The 24,456-nt window shown below is 39.5% G+C and overlaps 1 protein-coding gene across 3 annotated transcripts in view; it reads left to right on the forward strand.

Moving 5' to 3' along the window:
• The first annotated feature begins 21,332 nt into the window (after positions 1 to 21,332).
• Snx12 (sorting nexin 12) overlaps positions 21,333 to 24,456 on the forward strand; it is an 89,377-nt gene continuing 86,253 nt past the window's right edge. Inside the window, exon 1 of one of the 3 annotated variants that reach the window (XM_071606847.1) lies at positions 21,333 to 21,608. In XM_071606847.1, the coding sequence (XP_071462948.1) occupies positions 21,444 to 21,608 (165 nt within the window). In that variant the 5' untranslated portion in view covers positions 21,333 to 21,443. The remainder of the gene's footprint in view (positions 21,609 to 24,456) is intronic. The other 2 variants (XM_071606848.1, XM_027935842.2) reach the window with 2 other exon arrangements.

Genomic DNA, 24,456 nt, shown 5'->3' on the forward strand with positions numbered 1-24,456 from the left:
GTGGTCTCTCCTGTCCCCCTCCACCTCCGTAAGCAGTTTACACCGACAGTGAGGTCTTTCTGTTTCCTCCCACCGGTTCCCCTGAGCTGCCTTTGAATATCGACATTTTTTCTGGTTCTCGTATTCAACGGCTTCGCTTCTCATTCAACAGGTCCCAAACGGAACTTTTTATCTGTTCCTGCACCCACACCCCTATCCTCTAGCTATCCTTAACCTGTGAATTTGGTTAGTGGTTGTCCTGGTCTACCAAGTCTCCCAAGCTAGACTGATTTTGCCTTTTCATCTGCCTAACTTGCTATAATCCAGATCCCAGTTGGAAACCTTATTTATAACTGGATTTAAATTGCAACATCATCTTAATTGAACCTCCTTCCACCAGTCTTTCCCCTCACTACAACTTATATTTCATGCTACCAACATGCTTTTAAGAAGCATGCCTGGGCCAGCGCTGTGGCTGTGGCGCACACTTGTAATCCCAGCGGCTGGGGAGGCTGAAGCAGGAGGATCAGGAGTTCAAAGCCAGCCTCGGCAATTTAGCGAGTCCTTTAGCAACTCAGTGAGACCCTGTCTCTAAATAAAAGACACACACACACTCACACAAAGGGCTGGGGATGTGGCTCAGTGGTTAAGTAACCCTGGGTTCAATCTCCAGTACCTCCGCCCCCCCCCCCCCCCCCCGCAAAAAAATAAAGCATGCCTGGTAATTACAGCTAAAATTTATGGAGAGCTTATTATGTGTTAGTCCCTGTGCTAATTGCTTTGCCAATGTTAGCTCCTTTACTTCTCACATCAATCTTATGAGGTAGGTACCACTATCCTCCTCGTTTTATAGATGAAGATACTACTAATACTCAGATAAGTGACTTGCTCAAGGAGATAGAAGAATGGCCTAGGAGACAGAAGAACTGGGATCATATTGTTTTTATGTGATCATTTAATTTCTCTACTTGAAACTTCCTCTGATTTCCCATATTTCTATCTGGTAAAGTTCAAACTCCCTAGCAAATCTCTTCATACTCAGGTCACTTCACACCTTTCTTGCCTCATCTTTTGCTGAGCACAGTATTCCAACCAGCCAGAGTTTCCTACTATTTCCTAGAAATGCCATGCCCTTTCATACCTTTCCCACAGCATCCTGTGATGTCTTCATTCTTGTCATCCCTTCTTTTTTTTAAAATATTTTATTAGTTGTGGATGGATACAATATCTTTATTTTTATTTATTTATTTTTATGTGGTGCCCAGGATCGAACCCAGGGCCTCACGAGTGCGAGGTAGGTGCTCTACCACTGAGCTATAATCCCAGCCCAGTCATCCCTTCTTCAAGTCTCTTATTTTGTAAACTCCTATTCATATTTCCCTATCTCACCTCAGGTGCAGTTAGTTCCCCTTTTACTGTATTCCTAAGCACCATGAGCAGGCTCATATTATATAGTGCAAACCATTTTTGTTTATTTGTCTTTCTCCCAATAAACTGTGAGCTCCTTGAGGGCAGAAACACATTTTATGTATCTCTGTGACCTCAGCTCTGGGTCATATAGTAGACAAGAAATGTTGGTGGAATGAATGTATTAAAGGGATCAGGAATCAAATGATATTACACTTGGACATTTAATAACTTTTAAATAAATATATGAATTCTCTGCCTGGCCATGTTCTGCTTTTCCTATTAGACAACAAGCTTCTAGGGGCAGGGACTGTAATTTGATTTGTCTACCATTTGCAGTGTTTCCTGATACATATTCTGTGATGTCTGGTGAGGAAGGATATCCATGCAACCAGGACTTTTCAGCAGTTTCAGCACATTGGCCGTTCACAGTGATATTAGCCTCCCTATGGTAAAATAACCATCTTAGTTCTCCACATTCCTTTTTCTACTCCAATTTGCATTTGTCCTCTACCTATCACCTAAGTGGTACATCTTGTAAGTGCTTTACAAGTGGTGAATTCAGTAAAGGAGAGGGCCTGGTATGAGAGAGCCTGGTGGGCACTAAGGTACAAGGCACTCTCTTCGAACTGAAACAGGTGTGGTGACAGATCATGGAGAGTTGCTGAGATGGGGAAATGGCAGGGTGGGGCAGGCACCTGTCCTAGCTTGAGTTATATCTTGCATTGTTTCTGTGCATTTGTTTGAAAAGGTCCACCTCTTCACTAACTCATGTCCATCATCTCCTTAAAGTTCCAATTCAAAGCTCAAAACTTACATGTTCTTGGAAACTTTCCCCAACTAGCCCAACCTGATAGATCACTTATCTACTTTACACCCCCTGAACCTCTAGGAACTCCATTTATATTTAATTTTGTGCTTGTGGTTATCTATCTTTCCATTTCATGAGGATATATTGACTCCTTCACTAGATTATAGACTCTAACATCAATCAACAGTTGCTTGTTGAGACTTCACAAGATGAAAGTATATCTTGAAAGCTTGAACAGATAAAAATGATCATATGCCATAGGACCAGATGTTTTAGGAGGGTGGGCAAAGGGATTGGTGGGGTGATAAAAACATCATGACTTTAAAGCTAGAGAGGTAAGGGTAACTCACCTCATTGCTATGGGAGTGTTAGACACATGTCAGTCAAGAAACAGTCAGCAAAATGGCTTTAGAAAATAGAAGAGACTTTGGTCACAGGAAGCCCCCAGAAAACCACTGCTGTCATAAACTATGAACAGATATGGCAGGATATGGGAGGTGCAGCCTTTTTTCCCAGTTTGAAACCCTAGACTGTATGTTCTCAAATGGATCCCCATTCACCACTTGTTTTTTTTTTCCTCTTGAAGGTCACAGGAGTTTGGCTCTCTTGCCTCTTTCACTGTCACCACCCACTCTTCTACCTGGGTGCCACCCCCCAAGACTGCTGCCAAACCGGCTCTATTAATTTGAATTGAGATAGGCATTTCCCCACTTCTTTGTTACCCTGCCCAGCTCTGAAAAAAAAAAGTACAACCCCCACCTAGGATTTTTACAGGATTTTCCCCTTGTAACCACAGGAAAAGATGCAGTGGTAGACATAAATAATAATGAGAAAATTCCAGATTGTTAGAAAGCACCACCTCTACTTGTCCCTGATCTTCACAGATGTGTATAGAATATGCATATTTTTGGTTGCCCTCTTCCCTAAGACATTTATGGTTTTATCTGTGAAAGAGTCCTTGTCTTAGGAAAACACCTTCTCAACCTTGTCTCTGTGTTGTTTTTTAAAAATTCTTTTTGGTTAGTAAATGTTTCTCAAAGTCCTGTTTTCTAGACACCAGACTAGCTAGGCACTTTCACAAAAAGTGAAGCCCTAGACTGAAAGACTCAGATTTTAGCCCTGAATAGATTTGAGTTGGTTTGCTAAGTTTGAGGCAAGTTTCAGTCCTTTCTGAACCCTGGAAGTCAGTCCATTGTAGTAAAAAGAACACTAGATTTTCAGGAGATCTGAGTCCTTGCATTGCTTTGTCATTCTGTTGACTACTAATAATAGTTACCCTAATATCAATAGTAACACTGGGTTTTTATTTTGTATTAGGCATCGTGCTAAGTGCTTTACATAAATTGTCTGATTTAATCTACACATGTATAATAAGCTTAATGTTATTACTTATTTTCATTTCACAAAAGAAAGTGAGACTTAGGGTAAAGGGTCAGGAGTCACTAAGAGGTACAGTAGAGATACAAAGCTAGTTAGCCTGACTTCAAAGCCTATACAAGTCAATTCCCCTTTTCTGGCTTTGCTTTCTTTATTTGTAAAATGAGAATTATATATTGAATGATCTCCAAAGTCTCTGCTAGCTCTAAAATCCTACTTCTAGTGATCTCCACTCTGGGTACTATACTCCACATTGTCCTTTGGTCTTTTGGCTTCCCTGAGTTTAAACTTTACATCCAGACAAATTCAGTCCTGGATCCCTGCATGAAGAATTTCCACAATGTTTCATCCCTTAGGTTTTGAGGGTCCTTTGAGCTTCCTCTTTAAGCTTCCTATGGACCTCTATGGTTCCAATCTTTGAAAGTCCTACTGGCATAATATTTACCACAGTTTTGTTTTCTTCTTGCATATGCAAGGCAAACACTCCCTTTGAGTTATAGCCACAATCAATAATTTGTTTTGAGACAGGGTCTCCCTAAGTGGCACAGGCTGGCTTCCAACATGTGATCCTTCTGCCTCAGTCTGTGAGTTGGTGGGATTAGAGTTTCTGGGATTTCATGCATGTGCTGTGACACCCAGTTTTTACCAAAGCATTTTAACCAAAGAGTCTTTCCCTGCCCACCCCCCCCATCAGGAAAAAAAGATCTGGGGGTGTATCTCAGTGTTAGAGTGATTGCATAGGCCTGGGGTTGTTCAATGCCCAGCATTTCAGTCCTTTTTGAACCCTGGAAAAGAATCTGAAAGTTTCCAGTACATTAAAACATGCTCATGTTATTAAATTTGCAGGAAAAGAGCTGGATGTGAGAGTTTATATACTATGTACTTATTTTTAAATTTATTATTTTTATTTATTCTGACTTGTTGTACATGATGGCAGAATGTAATTCATTTCATATTACACATATAGAGCACAATTTTTCAAGACACTGATTGTACACAAATTTACTATGTACTTATAATTTGGATTAAAACACATTGAGAAAAGATAGGAAGAATTGTCAAAAAGTGTTAATGGTGGTTATAGTATTTTTCATTTTCCTTTCCTTAATTTTTTTTTTCAATTTGCTGTGACTGCATATAATTTTAAACTGGGGGAACTGCTTTGTATTTTGCCTCTTTCTACAAGGGATTTGAAGCACCTTAACAAAAAAAGAGTACAAATGTTGTAAGATTATAGAAATAGAAAATCAGATGCATGGAAAGGAAGAGGAAGCTAATATGCAATGACTAAACATTAAACTCACCTTTTGGGGTAGTCAAGGGAAGGGGTAAAATGCAGTCAATTACATAAGTCTTGTTATCAGGAAGAAAGAAGCATGGCATTCCTCAAGAGAGATAGAGATTTTCCTGTCACTACATTCTTTTCTCCCCCTATTTAAAAGACAGAACTTGAGCAAACAAACAAAAACATTGGGAGTGGGGGGAAACACTTACAATCCCCTTGCCCTTCTACAATTTTAATCTTTGCCTATGAGCTTTCAATCCATTTCCACAGACACATATAATTTTACATGGTTGTAATTAGAGTCTATATACTATTTTCTGTTCTTTTTTCCATGAATATATCATAAACACATCTTCATATTTAGTCTTCCATAATTATATTTTTTTAACAGCTACATAATGCTCCATTGCTGGCACTAAATTCCATAAGAAATATCTCATGTGGGATTAACATAAGGGACAATGTCCTCAGTAACAGTTTCATAACACATGCAGAAGAGATTTCCATATTACTTTCTCGTAACTACTCTGGCTAAAAGCCAAGGGTGTAACATTAAAACACTTCTGCAGGGGCCAAGCTCAGATGGTTCAGGCATGTAACCTTCTGGTGTTCTAACTTGATCTGAGGACACAACTTAAAATGCCACCTAAAGGAGTGGATGGATAGAATGTCCCTTACAATATATTCCATAAATATCTCTTCTCCTAGCCAGGCTTTTGACAGGACCTCAGAGGCCAACTACATTTATTCCCTGATGAAAGCCAGAAGTATTGGTATGCTCTGTTGTTGATTGAGGCAGGATCCATATGTTTTGAAAGCCAGATGAACAGGTGGTCTGGTGACATGGTTACCATTCTGGCTTGAAAGTTGAGAAGGCTGACTAGTGTTGTTGCCTGCATAGAAGTTTAGCTCATATCCCCATGAAGGTAGGGTGCAGGTGAAACCAGATTTTTCCTAGGAAGTAGCTTTTGGATCTAAGTTCCATACCACAGAGAAGGGTTTTTTGATCTGAACAGTTTTCAAAGCCCTAACCAGTCATGCAGCTTGGGCCTAAGAAAGGAAGTCTCAAAATATTCCAGTGGAATCTCTGGTTTTAGGAATTATAGTGTCCCACTCCGCCTGCCAGTAGGAATTAGCTGCAGAATAGGGTTTTATATTGACCAATTGAATTTTGGAGACTGTCACCAAGGAAGATTAAAATTTTTTACATACATGATGTCAAGCTGTTATTTCTGGCACTAATTATGTACCAGAGCCAATTGCCTCTTAAAAGACTACTACACCTAATATGCAATAATATAACTATGTCGGCTGCATAAAGCCAGATTTACTTTTATTTCAAAATTTTATTGTATAAACATTACAGGCACAAAATGAAATACTTTTTAGAAATAGAGGAAAAGGAAAAAATAATTACAATCCTACCATCTTAACAAAACCATCAATAAGCTTTTGTTTACTTCCCTTATTTTTCATATTTATATTCATATTGAATATATCAACTTGTGTCCTGATTTAATAATTGTAATCATACAAGTAATACATGAATATGTTTCTTTAAAAATATAGAACATTATGGGAAAAACCCCTAAAAGTCCCTTTGGACCCTTATCACATAGACTTTTCCCCCTCCCTGAAGTAACCATTGTCATGAGTTTGATAAATATTCTGCTAGACCACCAAAAAATACTCTTAGGCTGGGTGTGGTGGTACATGCCTGTCATCCTAGCAACATGGGAACTGAGGCAGAAAGATGCCAGTTTGAGGCCAGCCTCAGTAATTTAGCGAGGCCCTAAGCAATTTAGTGAGACCCTGTCTCACAATAAAAAATAAAAAGGACTGGGGATGTAGCTCAGTAGTACAGGGCCCCTCTGGGTTCAATCTCCAGTACCACATACATGACGGCAGAGCCCTCATGACCTGATAACCTCTCAAAGATCCCACTGTTGCACTGGGGGTTAAATTTCTAACACATGAACTTTGGTGAACACATTCAAACTGTAGCAATTTTCTTTGCTTTTCTGTGCATAAATGATTATATTAGGCCACTTGCTTTTTTCACACAAAATGTTTTTGAGGTGTATCCTTGATGATACAACTGTTCATTCCTTTTAATCGCTGTATTCTATTTCATTTAGTGAATATGCTGCATTTTATTAAGTCATTCAAATGTATTATCAAGCTGGGCACAGTGGCACATGCCTGTAATCCAGCTACTTGGGAGGCTAAGGCCAGAGAATCATAAGTTAGAGGTCAGTCTTAGCAACTTAGTGAGACCCCGACTCAAAATATAAAAGGATTGTGGATGTATCTAGGTTCAATTCCCAGTACCTTCTCACTGCAAAAAAGATGAATTATCACACTGAAAAGACAAGGTTTTTAGAAAGCCTGTCTTTCTGTGAAATAAATGTACTTAAACAATGTAGAAATTCATCCCAACACCCTCACGTGACGTGTATTAAACTAAAATCCTCCATCAACCATTTCACTTGCCCACTAAAAGCTTTGAAGATGACAAAGTTGTCAACAGAAAAGTACAAACATCTTACAAAAATGGTCTTGGCTCAGTCAGCATTGTTCAGTTAGTTGGGTTGTGTGTCACAAATGGGGTTTAGACCCGGAGAGAACTGATGTACTTTCTTGTTTTCTGTAAATGCCTGTGGGGCTCCCTGAATCCCCATCCAGATCTCCTTTATCACCAGAAAGTTCCTGGCTGTTTCATATAGCCTGCAAAATCTATAGCTCACAAAGATAGGCATGTGGTTACGCAATTTTCTCCCAGAGTAGGCTCCAGAATGTCCAGATGCAGTGTCCAGTTGATCTTTCCTGGCAGTATCAGGCAGATATGACAGCACATGTGGGCTGAAGAAATACACAGCCTGCCCCTGGGAGCAACAGGGAGGGACTCAAAGGCACAAATACATTCTTAATACAGACAAAAATAAAAGGAGATAAAAATATGCTAGCTATGCCTGTTATAAAAATCCATTAGAAGCTACTCTTTTTCATATGGGCCTCCATATGTGAAAGTATACCTATCCTCTTGTCTTTCCCTTCCCCCTCCCATTTCCTGTTCTTTTATGTTTACTTTCTCTGATCTCTGCTTAGTCCTTTTCTCCCTCTGCCTCTGGCAGTTTCCACCGCTGATCCCCCCCTTTTTTTTTCTGGGGCCAGTCTTATAGTATCCTTCAAGAAGATCATGAGCTCTGTTAATCTGTAAGTGGTATCAGGCCATTAAGATATAAGTTAAAGAGAAAAGAGGCTTAAACACAGTCCTGTTTTACTTGTGATTGAGATTTGGTGTACCAGGGACCCTGTATGTACCCTGAGTCTTTCTACTTTAAACTTTAAAAAAACAAAGTCCCTTCCCCCACTATAAGAGCAATACATGTTTACTAAAAAATGTATTTTAGAACTTTTTTTCCTTTTGGTATTGGGGATTGAATCCAGGGTTGCTTTACTGCTGAGCTACATTCCCAGCCCATTTTATTTTATTTTTATTTTTAAATATTCATTTTTTCATGATTTTTATTAATATATTATAATTGTACATACTGGTGGGTCTCTTTTTTTACAACAGGGTCTCATTAAGTTGCTGAGGCTGGCCTCAAACTCATGATCCTCCTGCCTTAGCAATCCCAAGTCACTGGTATTATGGATGTGCACCACTGTGCTTGGCTCAGTATTTTGGTATGTTTATATGTTTATTTCCAGTATTATTTTTTACCTTTGGAATGGATTTTAAAAACCCAACATCATTGTAATCACATTGTACATACACTTTTGTTTCCTCCTGATTTAACATGTAAACATGTTTTCAATTAATCACAGGACTTCATAAATATAATTTTAGCACCTGTATAGGATTCTTTCAATTGTATCTACCATACTTTAATTGTTTCTGTATTGTTAGCTATCTATGTTGAAGTGATATTAAAATGAGAAGTTGCACAAGCATTAAATATCAAAGATCTATGTGAAGCACATATAGATTGTTCCAGACCAGTAATTGCCTATGCAATCAGAAGGAAATGATAGTTCAATGAAAGCTGTAATTTTTCAGTCAATGATAGTTTTCCCCACAAAATTTAAGAGACTATATATACTATCAGTGAATCTTATAGTAATGTCAGGACCTTTCTATCCATGATGGAAACCTGATGTAGTAGGGAAAAATAATACTTTGGAATCAGACATCCTTTCCTTTATTTAATAGATATTAATTGAGTGACTTTTATGTGCTCATGACTGTTAATACGCTAACAAGAAAAACAAAATGCTTGCTCTCATGGAGCATATAGTTCAGGGGAGTTCATGGGTTATCAAACAAGAAATTACACACAACATGCTAAATGCTAAGATGGGGGAAATGCTGGGGGCCATAGGTATATAAAAGATGGTATCTAACCTACACTAGGGGGATCAAGAAGGCTTTCTGGAACAAGTGACAATAAATAGGAGTTAGCAAGCTGAAAATACAAAAGAGATTAGGGGAGTGTCTTTGTTTTTCAAACAGAGAAAGCAGTAAGTACAAAGACTTATAAACATGAGAGAAACTTTTTTTCTGATGGGGTCTCACTATGTTGTCCAAACTGGTCTGGAACTCCTGGGTCCAAGCTATCATCCTGCCTCAGCCTCCTGAATAGCTGGGACTATAGGTATGTACCACCAGGCCCATCAAGAGACTTATTTTTGTGGGTACCAGGGATTGAACTCAGGGGCACTTGACCACTGAGCCACATCCCCAGCCCTATTTTGTATTTTATTTAGATACAGGGACTCACCGAGTTGCTTAGCACCTTGCTTTTGCTGAGGCTGGCTTTGAACTCAGGATCCTCTTGCCTCAGCCTCCGGAGCTGCTGGATTACAGGCGTGCGTCACTATGCCCTGTTATCAAGAGAATTTTATCTGAAAATGTTTTTATTTTGTTTTGATTCTTAAATGTTATTGTAATTTAACATAGAATTCCAGGTTGACAATACTTTTTTCCCAACAATTTAGAGATGTTTTCCTGTGGTCTTCTAGTTTCCATAGTTCCTGAGGTGATCATGCAATGTTGTTCTCTGGACGCTTTCATGATTTTCTCTTTATCTTTGGTTCTCAGCAGGTTGATTATGATACCAGTAGGTACAATTTTCTTCATATTTATTCTGTTTGAGCTTTACAGAACTTGAATCTATAAATGTATGCCTTTTGCCAAATTTGAGACATATTCAATCATAATTGCTTCAAAGAATGTTTTTGCCCAGCTACTCTTCTCCTTTTGGGATTGCAATCAAATGTATTTTAGACCTGTGGTATTATACTACAGGTCTGAAAGGCTTGGTCCGTAATTTTTTCCCATCCTTTTTATCTCTTCTTCAGATTTGACATTTTTATTACTATATAGTGTAGTATATAGTGAACCCAGGGTTTCACACTTATTAAGCAAGTACTCTGCCACTGAACTTCATCCCCAGACCTTTTTGTCTTGTTTTGAGACAGGGTCTTGCTAAATTGCTGAAATTGGCTTTGAGCTTCCATCTGATCCTCCTGCCTCAGCCTCCTGAATATAGGCATGTGCCACTGTGCCTGTATATCTTCAAGTTCTCTGAATTCTGTTATTTCATTCTGCAATTAAGTCCATCTAGTTAATTTCTCCTTTCAGGTATTATATTTTTAATTCTAGAATTTCCATTTAGTTTTTTTTTTTCACGTTTTCTGTTTTTCTATTGAGGTTTCATTTTTTTTTTTTTCATTTATCACCAGGGTATTTTTCTCTCCTCATAAAGCATCATCATCTCCAGGTTGGCCTCCAGGTTGTCTTTTCCCTGGAGAATGCATCACATTTTCCTGATTTTTCATGGATTAATTTGATAGGGTTTCCTGGACTTTGTGCATGCTATGTTGTGGGGCTCCTGGATTTTGTTATGTTCTCTGAACAGTATGGATATGTTGGTTTCAACAGGCCATCAGCTTGGTTAGATTTGAACTGTACTCTACCTTGCCTGCACTGGATGGCATCTCAGATCTCAATGTTGTCCTTTCCATCTTACATGGAAAAACTGCTTTGAATCTGCTCTATGTGTTCATGGTTCAAAATACACCTTGAAAATAGTTTATACAGATAATTTAGAACTCCTCTTCTCAAGGTCTCTCTCTCTCTCTCTCTCAGTACTGTGGACTGAACCCAGGGATACTGAGGATGTAGCCACTGAGCTACATCCTCAGCTCTTTTTTTTTTTGAGACAGGGTCTCCTTAAGTTGCTTAGAACCTCAATACATTGCTGAGGCTGGCCTTGAATTTGTGAGCCTCCTTCCTCAATCTCCTGAGTCACAGGCTTCAGAGTCTCTCCTTTCTGAGGTTTCCCCTTATTTTTCCACTGTGGTTGTCCCATGCTCTGTCCTCTGGTTCTCCAGGCTAAAAAGCTGGTTTTCAAAAGGAGTTTTAGTAGTCTGGACAGTGATTGCAGACTGTCCTCAGGCTAAAGTAAAAAATGGGAAATTTACCTCATGCTGATCCCTTATTTCAAATTCCAGTTACCCTCTGGAAATATTCCTTTTGTCTACTTTCTGGAGCTAGCAGGTAGTTTGCAAGTTGGGTGGGGTGTGTGCTTTTCCAGAGTTTACAGGTGTTATCTATTGAGAATTTTTGTCATCATACTGAGAATAGAAAGTGTGAGAGATTCTCAGATGAACTTACTTCATATTTGAGGGGTGGATATCATAGACCTCAACTGCTTTCTTTTTCATCTTAATGTTTCTCTATAAAAATACCAAGTCTCCTCTTGCTTCAGAGAAAAAAACAGTCTAATTTGTCTACTTTCCCCCATCACTTCCTGATTATAGCAGAACCTACAATTTACCTATCTATTCTTTCATTGATCTAACAAACATGTATTAAACCAGGCACTGTGCTAGGTGTTAGGAATTTTAAAAAAAATGTGCAAAAACAAGCCAGGCATGGAGTGTTGGCATACCTGTAATCACAGTGATTTAGGAGGCTGAGGCAGGAAAATCATAAATTCGAGGACATTCTGAGCAACTTAAGGGAGATCATGTCAAATAAGTAAATAAAATAAAATAAAAGGCTGGAGCTGGAAATGTAAGGCCCTGAGTTCTATTTCCAGAAAAAAAAAAAGTCAAAGGTCTGGCTTCTTAATCACCAAAAATTAACTTTTTTTTTTTGTGGTGTTGGAGATGGAACCCAGAAACTCACTCTAGAAAGGTAAATATTCTACCACTGAGCTGTACCCCTAGTCCCAGTCTCTAATTTTTCTGCTTCCTCCTCCATTGACCCATTGACTCTGGTGGCCAACCTCTTCTTGCCTTCCCATTGTTCTCCCACTTCATTGATTTCTCCTTTTATTTTCCAAGTAGAGGAATTCTCAGAGACTATGTTCTTAGCAGTCTCCTCTTTCTTTCTTTCTATCTATCTCTTTCCACCCACTGGGGTGGGGGTTGAACCCAGGGTCTCTCACATGCTGGGCAATGACTCTAGTACTGAGGTACACCCCTAGCCCATCCTTGGCAGTCTTTTTTTTTTTTTTTTAAATATTTTGTTGTAGATTAACACAATGTCTTTATTTTATTTATCTATTTTTTATGTGGTGCTGAGAATTGAACCCAGTGCCTCACACGTGCCAAACGCTCTACCACTGAGCCACAACCCCAGCCCTTGACAGTCTTAATCTTAGCATTTCTACTACCTTCCATGCTCAAGATTCCCAAATCTATCTTCAGCTTGACCTCTCCCTTCAAATTGAGATTTGCATTTCAGTTAATAGTCTCTGCCCAGTTGTCCAATGATGATATTAAACTGCATGTAGTGAAAATACAACTTATTGCCTTGCTTCTGAACCCACTCCTCTTCCTGTGTGTTTCTATTTCACTTAATTCTGACACTGAAAACACAGAGTTAAGTAAGAACTATGTCCAGGTTTTTGCAAAAGGGATCTTTGCATTGGGTATTGGGCAGGAAGCTTAACTATAGGAAAGACTCTAAAGACCATTCCAATACTGTGATTTTGTCATGTTTCCAGCACAGTGCCACTCACTTCCTTGGAGGAGTTCGCAATAAAATTGAGGGAAACCAGGGGCTGGGGTTGTGACTCAGTGGTAGAGTGCTTGCCTAGCATGTGTGAGGCCCTGGGTTCGATCCTCAGCACTACATACAAATAAATAAATTAAATAAAGGCATGTGTCTAACTACAACTAAAAATAAATATAAAAAAAGAAATTCAGTTTTAAAAAAATTGAGGGAAACTGAACAATTGAGAGATATCTTGTCCTGACTTCAAATGCAACAGGAGCCTAGCACGGTGCAGCTACTTGGGTGGTGCAAGCAGAAACAACAAAATTTTAAAGCCAGTCTCAGCAATTGAGCAAGACCCTGTCTCAAACAACAACAACAACTTAAAAATCACTGGGGATATACCTCAGTGATAAAGTGTCCCTGAAGTCAATCCCCAGTTTAAATAAAAATGCAGTAGGAATTCAGAGAAAGGGGGTGGTGTGCACTGAAGTAAGAGAAAACTTCCCGGAGAACCAAGCTAAGTTCTTTAAAGTTAGAACCTGTCTTCTATTTAATTTCTATTCACACAGCACTATTCTCTGCACACTGTAGAAACTCCATAAAGCTTTTTGAATTATTTTATAATATTATTAAATCTTATTGAGTACACAGTGAGCACATAGTTCTTCACTAAATGATGTGGGAGTTAACCAAGATTTGATGCAGTCTCTGACCTTTTCTAGTCAATCAGTCAACCAACAAATATTTACTGAGTACCTATTATTTGCTATGCACAATGCTAGGAATTATGGAGGGTGCAAGAGAAATGTAAGTTTTAGTCCCTTCCCTTAGGGAGTTTTCAATATGGTTGGTAAGATGAGACATATATGCACACAAGGCTAAATAAGAATGTGAGTCAGAGCCAAATGAACATTACAGACAATAAGTGTAAAAAATTTGTTAAAAAGTACAGATTACTGTAGACTAGATGGATATGATGGCTTTATGGAAGAGGTGGAAACTGCACTGGGCTTTGAAGGATGGGCAGAAATTAAATAAGCTTGAAGTTCTCATAGTTGTTAAGGTGATAGAATTCAACAAAAACAGTTTCAGGCTAAAGACCAAACAGAAAAATATCCAGGCAGCAGTAAGCGGTTTATACCAGAGTGTTACTGAGCAGTTGTTAGTGTCATTCTACCCTTTCCCACAGCAAGAATGTTTTTTTCTCCTTCTGTTTTTTCCCTAATGTTCTGCCTGCCCTCCATCTTCCCTGCTTTAGGTGACATACAGAGCTATTTTTCCCTGAGAGGTATGCTAAAAGCTTGGGCTCACAAATCAAACTATCTGGGTTCAAATCCCAACTTTGCCACTTATTAGCTGTATAATTTTCAGCAAGTTGCTTAATGTGTCTCTGCCTTATCAGCACACTGCAGACATAAAAATAGTACCTAGGCTCTGGCATGGTGGCACATGCCTATAATCCGAGTGACTTGGGAGGCTGAGGCAGGAGAATCACAAGTTTAATGCCAGTTTGGGCAATTTAGCAAGACCCCATCACAAAATAAAAAAATAAAAAGGGCTGTGGAAGTAGTTCAGTGGTAGAGTACCCCTGGTGCAATCCCCAGTACAGGAAAAAAATTGTACTTCTCTCATAGGGCTGTTTTGAAGATATTTTGTATGGTGCTGGGATGGAACCTAGGGCCTCATGCATGTTAGGCAAGTTCTCTACCACTGAGCTATACCACAGCCCCTGTTTTGAGGATTTACTGAATTGAAATATATAAAGTGCTTAAAATAGAGCATGGCATGTAATAAATGTTCAATAAGTGTTAGCTTTTATTAAGGGGAAAGCCTGGCTAATTACAATATTATTATCTTTCCAGGTCTTACTGTCACTAGATAATTAATTCTATAATTTATGAATACCTCTGTGGAAGCTGGAGGCCAAACTCTTGTCAGCTGATGGCCTAGGTCTTTAGCAACCTCCATAAACATGCACAGATACTCGTACACTTAGGTCACTCCACTGTTTCTCAGATTGTCCTCACCCCTAGGCGATCCAGAGATACTTTGGTAACATAAATACAATCGCCAACTTAAGTAGACAAGTTGAATGTTTAAAGAGCTTTTCATCAGCACAGGGAGGGAACTGAAAACTTTCAGACGGGATTTAGTTGAAAGTAGAGACTATCCCTAGGGAGGCGCCAGGTGAAATTAGGGTTAAATGAACTTCAAGAAGGGAAGTCATTAATGGTAAAAGGCAGCTGGATGGGTGTGTGTGGAAAAAGCGGGGCTCCATAGAAAGGCAGCTCAACTCTAGATCCCCTAGAATACAGAATGCATGAAAGCTGCTTTTTTGTTTTCATTACTGCATTAACTTGTTTTACACCCAGACTATAGTTCTAGTCCCCTGCTCCTAAGAACACAAGCACCCAAATTCCAGGGACTTTTGATTTGCCATTTCCTTGGGACAGTCTGAATAGAGTATAAAAAAATTTCTTGTCAGTATGATTGCATAACACTAATTCAGAGCTTTCGAAATCTCCTTCAGGGAGAAATTTAAGGGCTGGAAGATGGATAGGTGTCTGTCTGATTAAGGTACAGTATTGCCTGTGGGCAGGATAACAAACTAAAAGAGATCCCTTCCAATATAAGGATCCTAAATCTTTATTTCTCATTTTCCCCTATTCTTGACTTCTTTTAACAAAGAATAAATATGGTCAAGGAAATGCAATATTAGGGACAACAGACATCAAAGTTCTGATGTTACCTGTTTGCCAAGGGATTTCACTGGCTACACCGTGTGTGTGGTGGTGATGGTGGTGATGGTGGTGGTGGTGGTGGTGATGGTGGTGGTGGTGGCGGGATGGTGGTGGTGGTGGTGAGGTGGGTTGGGGTGGGTGTGTGGGTGGGAGATGAATTGAAGTCTAAAGGATAACTGTGCTTTGGCTAGTAACACTTGGTAACTGTGTGCCTCCCATGAAAAACAAAAAGGTGTGTGCATGTGTGTGTGTGTGTGTGTGTGTGTGTGTGTGTGTCTGTCTGTCAGTCAGCACTTGTTAACAGCTGTTATTACCTTATTATTGCAAATGATTTAATTAGCCCAATACCTTTTACTCTTTTCCTTTTTCTATCTTATCAAACCTTTCTCTTAAAGACCAAGGGTAGGTTATTTACACCTCATTGTGAATTTAACTTACACAATTCTCCTGGGGCTCTTTGATTTTAAGCCTTATCTTTTCACTTACCTATAAATTCAAATTTTTACTTTCATTCCCTCCAGCTGTTAAACACATTTCAATCTCTCCTATCCTTAAGAACAAACAAACAAACAAACAAACCTTTCTTTGACAATGCATTGCCCTCTAGCTACTACAATCCTTTCTTAGGCAAGCTGCTCAAAACAATTTCTTTACTAAATATTTCTACTTCTCAGATTCAGTTCTCAATCCACTGTATCTGGGTTCTACTCTACCAAAGTTGAGTATCTGACTTTACCAAAGTTGCTCTCATTTAGGTAATTGTCAAACCCAGTGAACATTTCTCAGGGATTATCTTTTTTTGACCTTTCTACTAGAGTAAACACAGTTAACCACCTACTTGCTCCTTCTGGAAACTTTAAATCCCTTGCCTACAGATCACTATCATCCCCTAGTTCTCTTTTCTACCTTTATGACCACTCTCTTTATAAACATTTCTTCCTCTGTCTGTCCTTTAATATTTTTCACAAATGGAAATTTTTTTTTCTGATTAAAAAAAGAATGTAAGCCTTGGGCTTGATCCCCAGCACCACAGAAACAAAACAAAACAACAGAATATATATCCATTGTTAAAAAAAAAAAGTCAGATCCTAGCTGAGCATGTGGCTCAGTGATAGAGCACTTGCCTGTTAGTGTGAGGCCCTGGGTTTGATCCTCAACACACCCACACAAAAGGGTGGATCCTAGGGGATGGAAATGTAGCTCAGTTGCAGTGTGCTTGCCTAGCATGTATGAGGCTTTGATACGACCCAAAGCACAGAAAAAAGAGTCAGATCCTTTAGAAAATGATAAATAAAAATGCAAAATCCAACTGAAATCCCAGAGGAAACCATCATTATCTTTTTCACGTACATGCTTCCAGATTTTAAAAAGTAAAAAAAGGTGTGCAATTGTGCACACCTGTAATCTCAGTGACTTGGGAGGCCAAGACAGGAGATTCCCAAGTTCAAAGCCACCCTTAACAATTTAGTGATGCCCTGTCTCAAAATGAAAAAATAAAAAGGACTTGGGATATAGCTCAGTGGTAAAGGGTCCCTGGGTTCAATCTCAAGTACAAAAAATAAAATTATATATATGGGGATGGGGATGTAGCTCAGTGGTAGAGTGGTTGTCGTGCATGTGCATGGCCCTAGTTTTAAGCCTTAGCACTACAATCTCTCTCTCTCTCTCTCTCTCTCTCTCTCTCTCTCTCTATATATATATATATATATATATATATATATATATATAATTTATATATGTATATACATATATACACACATATCATATACATTAATATAAATGATATCATGCTATAATTTTTATACCTTTATCTTATTTAATTATTTTTATGTGGTGCTGAGGATTGAACCTAGTGCCTCACATGTGCTAAGCAAGTGCTCTACCACTGAGCCACAACCCCAGCACCCATGCTATGATATTTTTACCAGCTTCTTTCACTTTTTCACAGACATGATTCCATATCAGCAGGTATAGAACCTTATTTTATTTTTGGTGCTTGGGATTGAACCCAGAGCCTTGTATGATAAGCATATGCTCTACCACTGAGCTACACTCTTGGCCTTGAACATTATTTTAAATGAATATATAGGAGAATCCTGAATTTGTCCATTTATATAACATACTGGGTTTTATGATGAAAGTGACTTGAGATGTAATGCCTTGTAAAATACAAACTACTATCTATAATATAAACAGATTCACAAACTGGGTTTAGTGTCCTATGCCTGTAACTACTAGGGAGGCTGAGATATGACGTATGTACTTGAGCCCAGGAATTGGAGACCAGCCTGGATCTCAACCAGCATAACAACAAATTCACAAATTAGAAGACAATGACTACAAAAATACTGAATAAAATAAAAATTTACTCTTAAAACCAAGGTCCTGCCAGGCATAGTGGCACACACCTGTGATTCCATCTCCTCCGGAGGTTGAGGAAGGAGTATCACAAGTTCGAGGGCAGCCTGAGCAACTTAGTGAGACCCTGTTTCAAAAAATAAATATAAAAAGGGCTGAGGATGTAATTCAGTGGTAGAGCACTTACCTAGCATGCATGAGGTTCTGGGTTCAATCCTTACTACCACAAAAACAGAAATTAAAAAAAAAACTACCAAGATCCTTATGCTATTACCTTTGTGTAATTATCCATTTATTTCTTCATGATAACTTATTGGAACTGAACATTTTGAGTCAAAGATTTCTGTATATAACATTAGCATATTTTTAAACTAAAAAAGTACTTAAACATAATAAAAGAAAAAGAACTCTCTTTGCCATCCAAGACTCCTTTTCTCTAATTCTGCTCTCCAACAACAACCAGCATTACAAGTGTTCTTGAAGTTAAAGTTTTGTTTTGTTTTTTAAATGTACTGCCAATCTGCTCCCCAGAAAGATTGCTGGGATTCACATTCTCACCAGAACTGCATGATCTCACCAACTTTTAAAATTTCAGTCCTTGCCTCTTCACATTTTTCTTTCTGTACTATGTGCTGGTGACTCCCAAGTCTTTATCTATAACCATGACCATGCCCTGAAACTCCAGGCAAGTATTTTCAACTGTTAGCTGGACATCTCCACCTGGATGCCCTACAAACAAGCCTGATTTATCTGAACTAAACTCATTGTCTTCCCTCCCAAACTTACTACTCTTTCTGTAATTCCAATTTTAATTGATAGTACTTAGTTATGTAAGTCAGAAACCTAGGAGTCATCTTCAATTTCTTCCCTCTTCCCTACCTCCAAATAGTAATAATGGCTGTTACTAAACACTTATTGGCTTGCACATGTAATATTTTATCTCAAATTCTCACAACAGCCCCAGAGGTAGATTTTCATCTTAAGATTTTCACTTTACAAGTGAATCTTGGGGGTCCAGCAGCAGAACCTGTGAGTTTGACTCTCATGAGGGTAGGAAAGCAGCAGGCTGGAAGGATATTTTAAACATCATTTTCTTTTCAGAAAAACATAAACTTTAGGGCAGGGTTTCATTTTGAAATAGGAGAAAAAAAAAGATTTTCACTTTACAGATGAGGAAAACTATATAACTTGTTCAAGGTTATACAGCTGGGAAGCAGGATTTAAACACTATCAGCCTCAATTCATGGCTCACACATATATGTCCTAGACTATACTATCAAAATAGCTAATACAAGTCCTATTTTATTTTCTCAGTCGCTGTCCTATCTTTTCTCTTTTCTCCATTCCCACCATCATCACCTGATTCTAACTCTTGTAAATACTTCCATAAGTAGTCACATTCAATTCAAATACATTTTCCATGTTACCTACAAAACAATCCTTCAAAAACATAAATCTGATTATGTCATTTTCCTCCCAAGATCCTTCAGTGGCTCCCTATTACCTGTGATAAAGGCAGCGATCCTTTGGTTAATATCAAGGGATCCCTCTCCTCTGCTCATTTCCAGTCACCATACCTCTCTAAACACTTTCATCATATAATCCAAACTGGTGATAATTGCCTAAAATTATCTTGCTATTTCTTATCCCAAGGACTTTGTATGCCTTCTTCTGCCAGAAATTATCCTTCCCCATTTTATTTGTTTTCCTTTCCCATTTTTACTCCTATTTGTCCTTTGTGTCTTTTAAACTCAGATTTCTCCCTTCCCTTCCCTTTCCCTTTCCCTTTCCTTTTTTCTTTCTTTTTGCCAGTCCTCATGTGTGCTGGACAAGTCATAATCTACCACTGAGATTTTTTTTCTTTAATGGTAATGGGGACAAAACTCAGGGGCACTTTTCCACTGAGCTACATCTCCAGTCCTTTTTATTTAAAAAAAATTGTTTTTGGTTCCAGGGATTGAACTAGGGGTACTCAATCACTGAGTCACATCCCCAGCCCTTTTTTGTATACCTTTATTTTATTTTTATGTGGTGCTGAGGATCAAACCCAGTGCCCTACCACTGAGTTATAACCCCAGCCCTTTTTATCTTTTATATTGTGACAGGGCCTCACTAAGTTGCTGAGGCTGGCTTCAAACTTGTGATCCTCCTACCTTGGCCTCCCCAGTAGTTGGAATTATAGAGGGGCCAGCAGGCCTGGCAACAAAGAGGTTTCTTCCTCCAGGAAACCTTCTCTAATTCCTCCAATTATACATGTCTTGTGTTCTACTTTGACTATTTGCTTATTTTATATTTGTAACACTGTATTAGTTTGGTTAACTTTTCTCCCTTGCTAGAATGTTAACTCCTTGAGGGCAGGGACTCTCTTATTTAACTCTATGTCTTTGGTATTTAGCATGGTGCTTGGGAGGTAAGCACTTGCTTAGTAGATATCAACTAAATTGAATTAAATAACTTAATTCTTTGTGCTTTGTTTAAATTAAGACATCAATGATATAGAAAATATTTTTTGAGAAGAGAAAGGCAGGTGTAGGGAGGAAGAAAGATGACCTGAAATTACCATCTGTCCACCCCTTAATATGGTAATTTAGTAAATTAGTCTCATAAATTTCAATATTAATAGATTTTCTCATGTAAATGTGTATTCTATCTCCCTTATGGGTTGCAAGCAATCTTAGAGCATTGCCAAGTATGGAGTTCTGCAGAATAGAGATAAAAGGTATGAAATAAATTCCATTAAATATGCTGAGAATGGGATACTGAGTACACCTGGAATTAGCTTCTACGTTGCAGCATGGGAAGGGTGACGGTATGCCTACTTTTCCCGAGAAGTGAGAATGAGAAATTATCTTTTTTTTTTTTTTTTACTCCATTCTAATGGCTCGCTGCTTTCCTCAGTACTCAATTATGTACGGCACGAATTAAAGTGAACTGAAACTATCAGTGTCATAAGTGACAGGTTTGCATTCTAGGTTCTTGGTACTATTATTGGAACCCCACCCTCCAGAGACTATCCTTCTATTTTCGCGGAAACCCCGGTTTATTCAGGTCACAAGGCTTTGGCCTATCACTGTAGGATCCTAGCTTGCGAGGCAGTGCCCATTCCTGATTGATACACGATACAAGACAATTTGTTGGGTCGAGGAGTGAGGATTGGCAGAGCCTGCTTGTGGTGCTTCGCAGGGTATTGGATGGTGCCTACTGGAGATGCAGATTCCGGGGCAATATAAATGCCACCCCGAAGTCTGAATGAGGCCTCCTCCGTACGGGATTTGCAGCCGTCTGCGTGGCCGCTATTCAGGGCGCAGGGCGCAGGGCCCGTAGCCGGGGTGCTGTGCGCGTGCGTGTGCGCGGCGCCGCTGTCTGTAGGTTGGCTGGTTATTTTGCAAACGGGAGGGGCCGTGCGCGCTCCTTCCTCTGGCCTCTGTCCCCAACCCCCCCTTCCCCGGTCCCAGTCTCTCCTTAGGAAAGATGTCGGACACGGCAGTAGCTGACACTAGGCGCCTTAACTCGAAGCCGCAGGACCTGACCGATGCTTACGGGCCGCCAAGTAACTTCCTGGAGATCGACATCTTTAATCCACAGACGGTGGGCGTGGGCCGTGCGCGCTTCACCACCTATGAGGTTCGCATGCGGGTGAGTCACGGGGTGAGGGAGACAGCTGAGGAAGGACGGGGCGGCGGGGGGCGGGGAGGACGGGTGGAGGCTGCTATGGGGATAACTAAAGGTGGAGAAGACACTTGAAGGGGTCATTTAGGGGTTAGGGGCTTACTAGGATTGGAGAGAGATCTGCACACTCGGTTGTGGCCCAAGGATACTGGAAACTCCTCAGGGGGACATCGGACGGGGATGAGGGAAAACAAGTATCCACGAGGAAGAAGTGAAGCATGGCTGGATAGAGTGAGGAAGATGGAAAAACATTAGAGTGAGGAATTCAAGTAGATAGGAGTCATGACTGACAGAAGGAAGGACAGGGAGGGTGGAAGAGAGCTGGGGGATGGAAAGCCTAGGCGTTATCTCTGGGTCCCATAACTAAACTAGGTTGTGGGAAATCTGAAGAGGGAGGGCAGAAAGGCTGGGCTTCTTCCTAATGAGGTCTCTTTGGGATGACGGGGCTAAGCAAAGCCTTGGATTAAAGGGGAAATAGACTCAGGGAAGGGTATACAGTGGGTTTGTGGAGGCCAAATAGAGAGTCTCCTTGAGACTAAGTACTTTCCTGACTTGTCTAGGATTAACATCTGAAGGAGAGAAATGTTTTATGCTTAAGTTTTCTCAGGTACCACATGCTGTGCCTCACCGTGAACCTGGCCCTGCACTGGGATTGGTGGATTGTCAGTTGCAGCTCTCATCTGTACTGATCCTTTAGAATTGAAGTATTCAGAATGTTTGCTTCAATATTTGTTGGCTCTCACATGGGTTCTTTTTACATGAATGGCTATTTGCCTTTTCTGTCGTATATTAACCTTTTGGATTCTGACCCTGGTCTGTAGTTGCCTTAATACATGACATTTCAGGACTACCCCAGGAGTGGCTTCTTCCAATGTGCACTACAGAGGACTTTATTCTCTAGTGCTTAGTCCACAGTGCAAGGTTGGAATGTGCAGATAAAGTATATGGTTTGAAGGTTTTTTTTTCCCCCAGTTGAAGTGGTTATAGGTGAAAAAGTTCAAGAACCATTTTCTAGTTTTCCTTATATTTTCTTCTTAGTCTAGAGAGCAAGAGTGTTCTCTATGAATAGCATCCTCCTCAAATAGCATTGAAGACCTGAAAGTATGATGCTTTCATTTTTTAAAAAAAAATTTAGTTGTAGATGGACACAATACCTTTATTTTTTTTTATTTTTGTGGTGCTGAGGATTGAACCCAGTGCCCTACGCATGTGAAACAAGCACTCTATCACTGAGCCCCAACCCCAGCCCAGCCTTTTTTTTTTTTTTTTTTTGGTACCAGGGATTGAACTCAGGGGCACTCAACCACTGAGCCAAATCCCCAGCCCAATTTTGTATTTTATTTAGAGACAGGGTCTCACTGAGTTGCTTAGCACCTTGCCATTGCTGAAGCTGGCTTTGAACTCGTGATTCTCCTGTCTCAGCCTCCCAAGAGCCTCTAGGATTATAAGCGTGCACCATGGCTCCCAGGCCAATGCTTTCATTTTTGAGTAAGTGAATTGAATGAGAAAGTGTGGCCTCCTGTCTGGGCTTTGAAATCTCATTGAGAAATGATCTCCAAATTCCAAGTTGGCAAAGTCCAAACTGAAGAAAGAAATGTAAATAGCAAAGCATGAGAAACACTTGTTTTATAGTCTTATATAGATAAGAATTTTTTTTTTCAGTACTGGGGATTGAACCCAGGGGCATTTAACCACATCCCCAGTCATTTTCATTTTTAAATATTTATTTTATTTTATTTTTAGTTGTAGATGGATACAATGCCTTTATTTTATTTTTATGTGGTACTGAGGATCAAACCCAGTGCCTTCCACATGCAAAGTGAGTACTCTACCACTGAGCTACAAGCCCAGCCCCACCATTTTCATTTTTTATTTTGGAACAGGGTCTCACTAAGTTGCTAAGGCCTCCCTAAGTTGCTGAGGCTGACTTTGAACTTGTGATCCTCCTTCCTCAACCTTCTGAGTTGCTGGGATTACAGGCATATGCCACCATGTCCAGCTAGATAAGAACTATTTGAAATAATCTCTCTGGGGAAGAATGAAATTTAGGTCCTTCAAAACATGATAGAAACAGGGAACTGTTAGTAGTGGAGAACATAATTACCTGAGGGAGATGGATTTAACTTGTTCAGTATAAAGACTCTGCTGTGGGATTTTGGAGACATTGTCTTGATATATTATCTAAGAGCCTTAGGAAGTATGAATGAAATAGCTGTCTGCTAGGTATTCTAATAACAGAGACTGTTCATCTAATGCCTGCTATGTTCCAGACACTGAACTAATTTTAATTTCAACCTTAATCCTTGCAAAATACTGTGTGGTGGCACATGCCTGTAATCCCAGTGACTCTGGAGACTGAGGCAGGATTACAAATTTGGCAACTAAGTGGGACCCTGTCTCAACAAAAAGGGGTCTGGGATATAGCTCAGTGGTAGAGCACCCCTAGATTCTATCTCTAGTACCCACCTTGCAAACAAATCCCATTTTACAAATGGGAAACTAAGGTGGAATGCAGTTTAAGAATCTTGCCTAAATACAAAAAAATATAATTGGTAGGGCTGGAATTGGAACCTATGTGGAAGCCCATGCTTTTCCCACCATACTTTAGTCTCTTTGGCATGACTTATTTGGAAACATTTCACATGCAAAATTTTTCTACTCAGAAAGCTTATCATCAGTCCCTTCATAGTTTGTTTTTCTGGTACTAGAGATTGAACTCATGGGGATCTTTACCAGTGAGCTACATTCTTAGTCCTTTTTATTTTATTTTCTAATTTTAAGATAGGGTCTTGCTAAATTGTTGAGGGCCTCCCTA

The sequence above is a fragment of the Marmota flaviventris genome, chromosome X, assembly GCF_047511675.1.
Source record: "Marmota flaviventris isolate mMarFla1 chromosome X, mMarFla1.hap1, whole genome shotgun sequence".
In the NCBI taxonomy this organism is placed as follows: domain Eukaryota; kingdom Metazoa; phylum Chordata; class Mammalia; order Rodentia; family Sciuridae; genus Marmota; species Marmota flaviventris.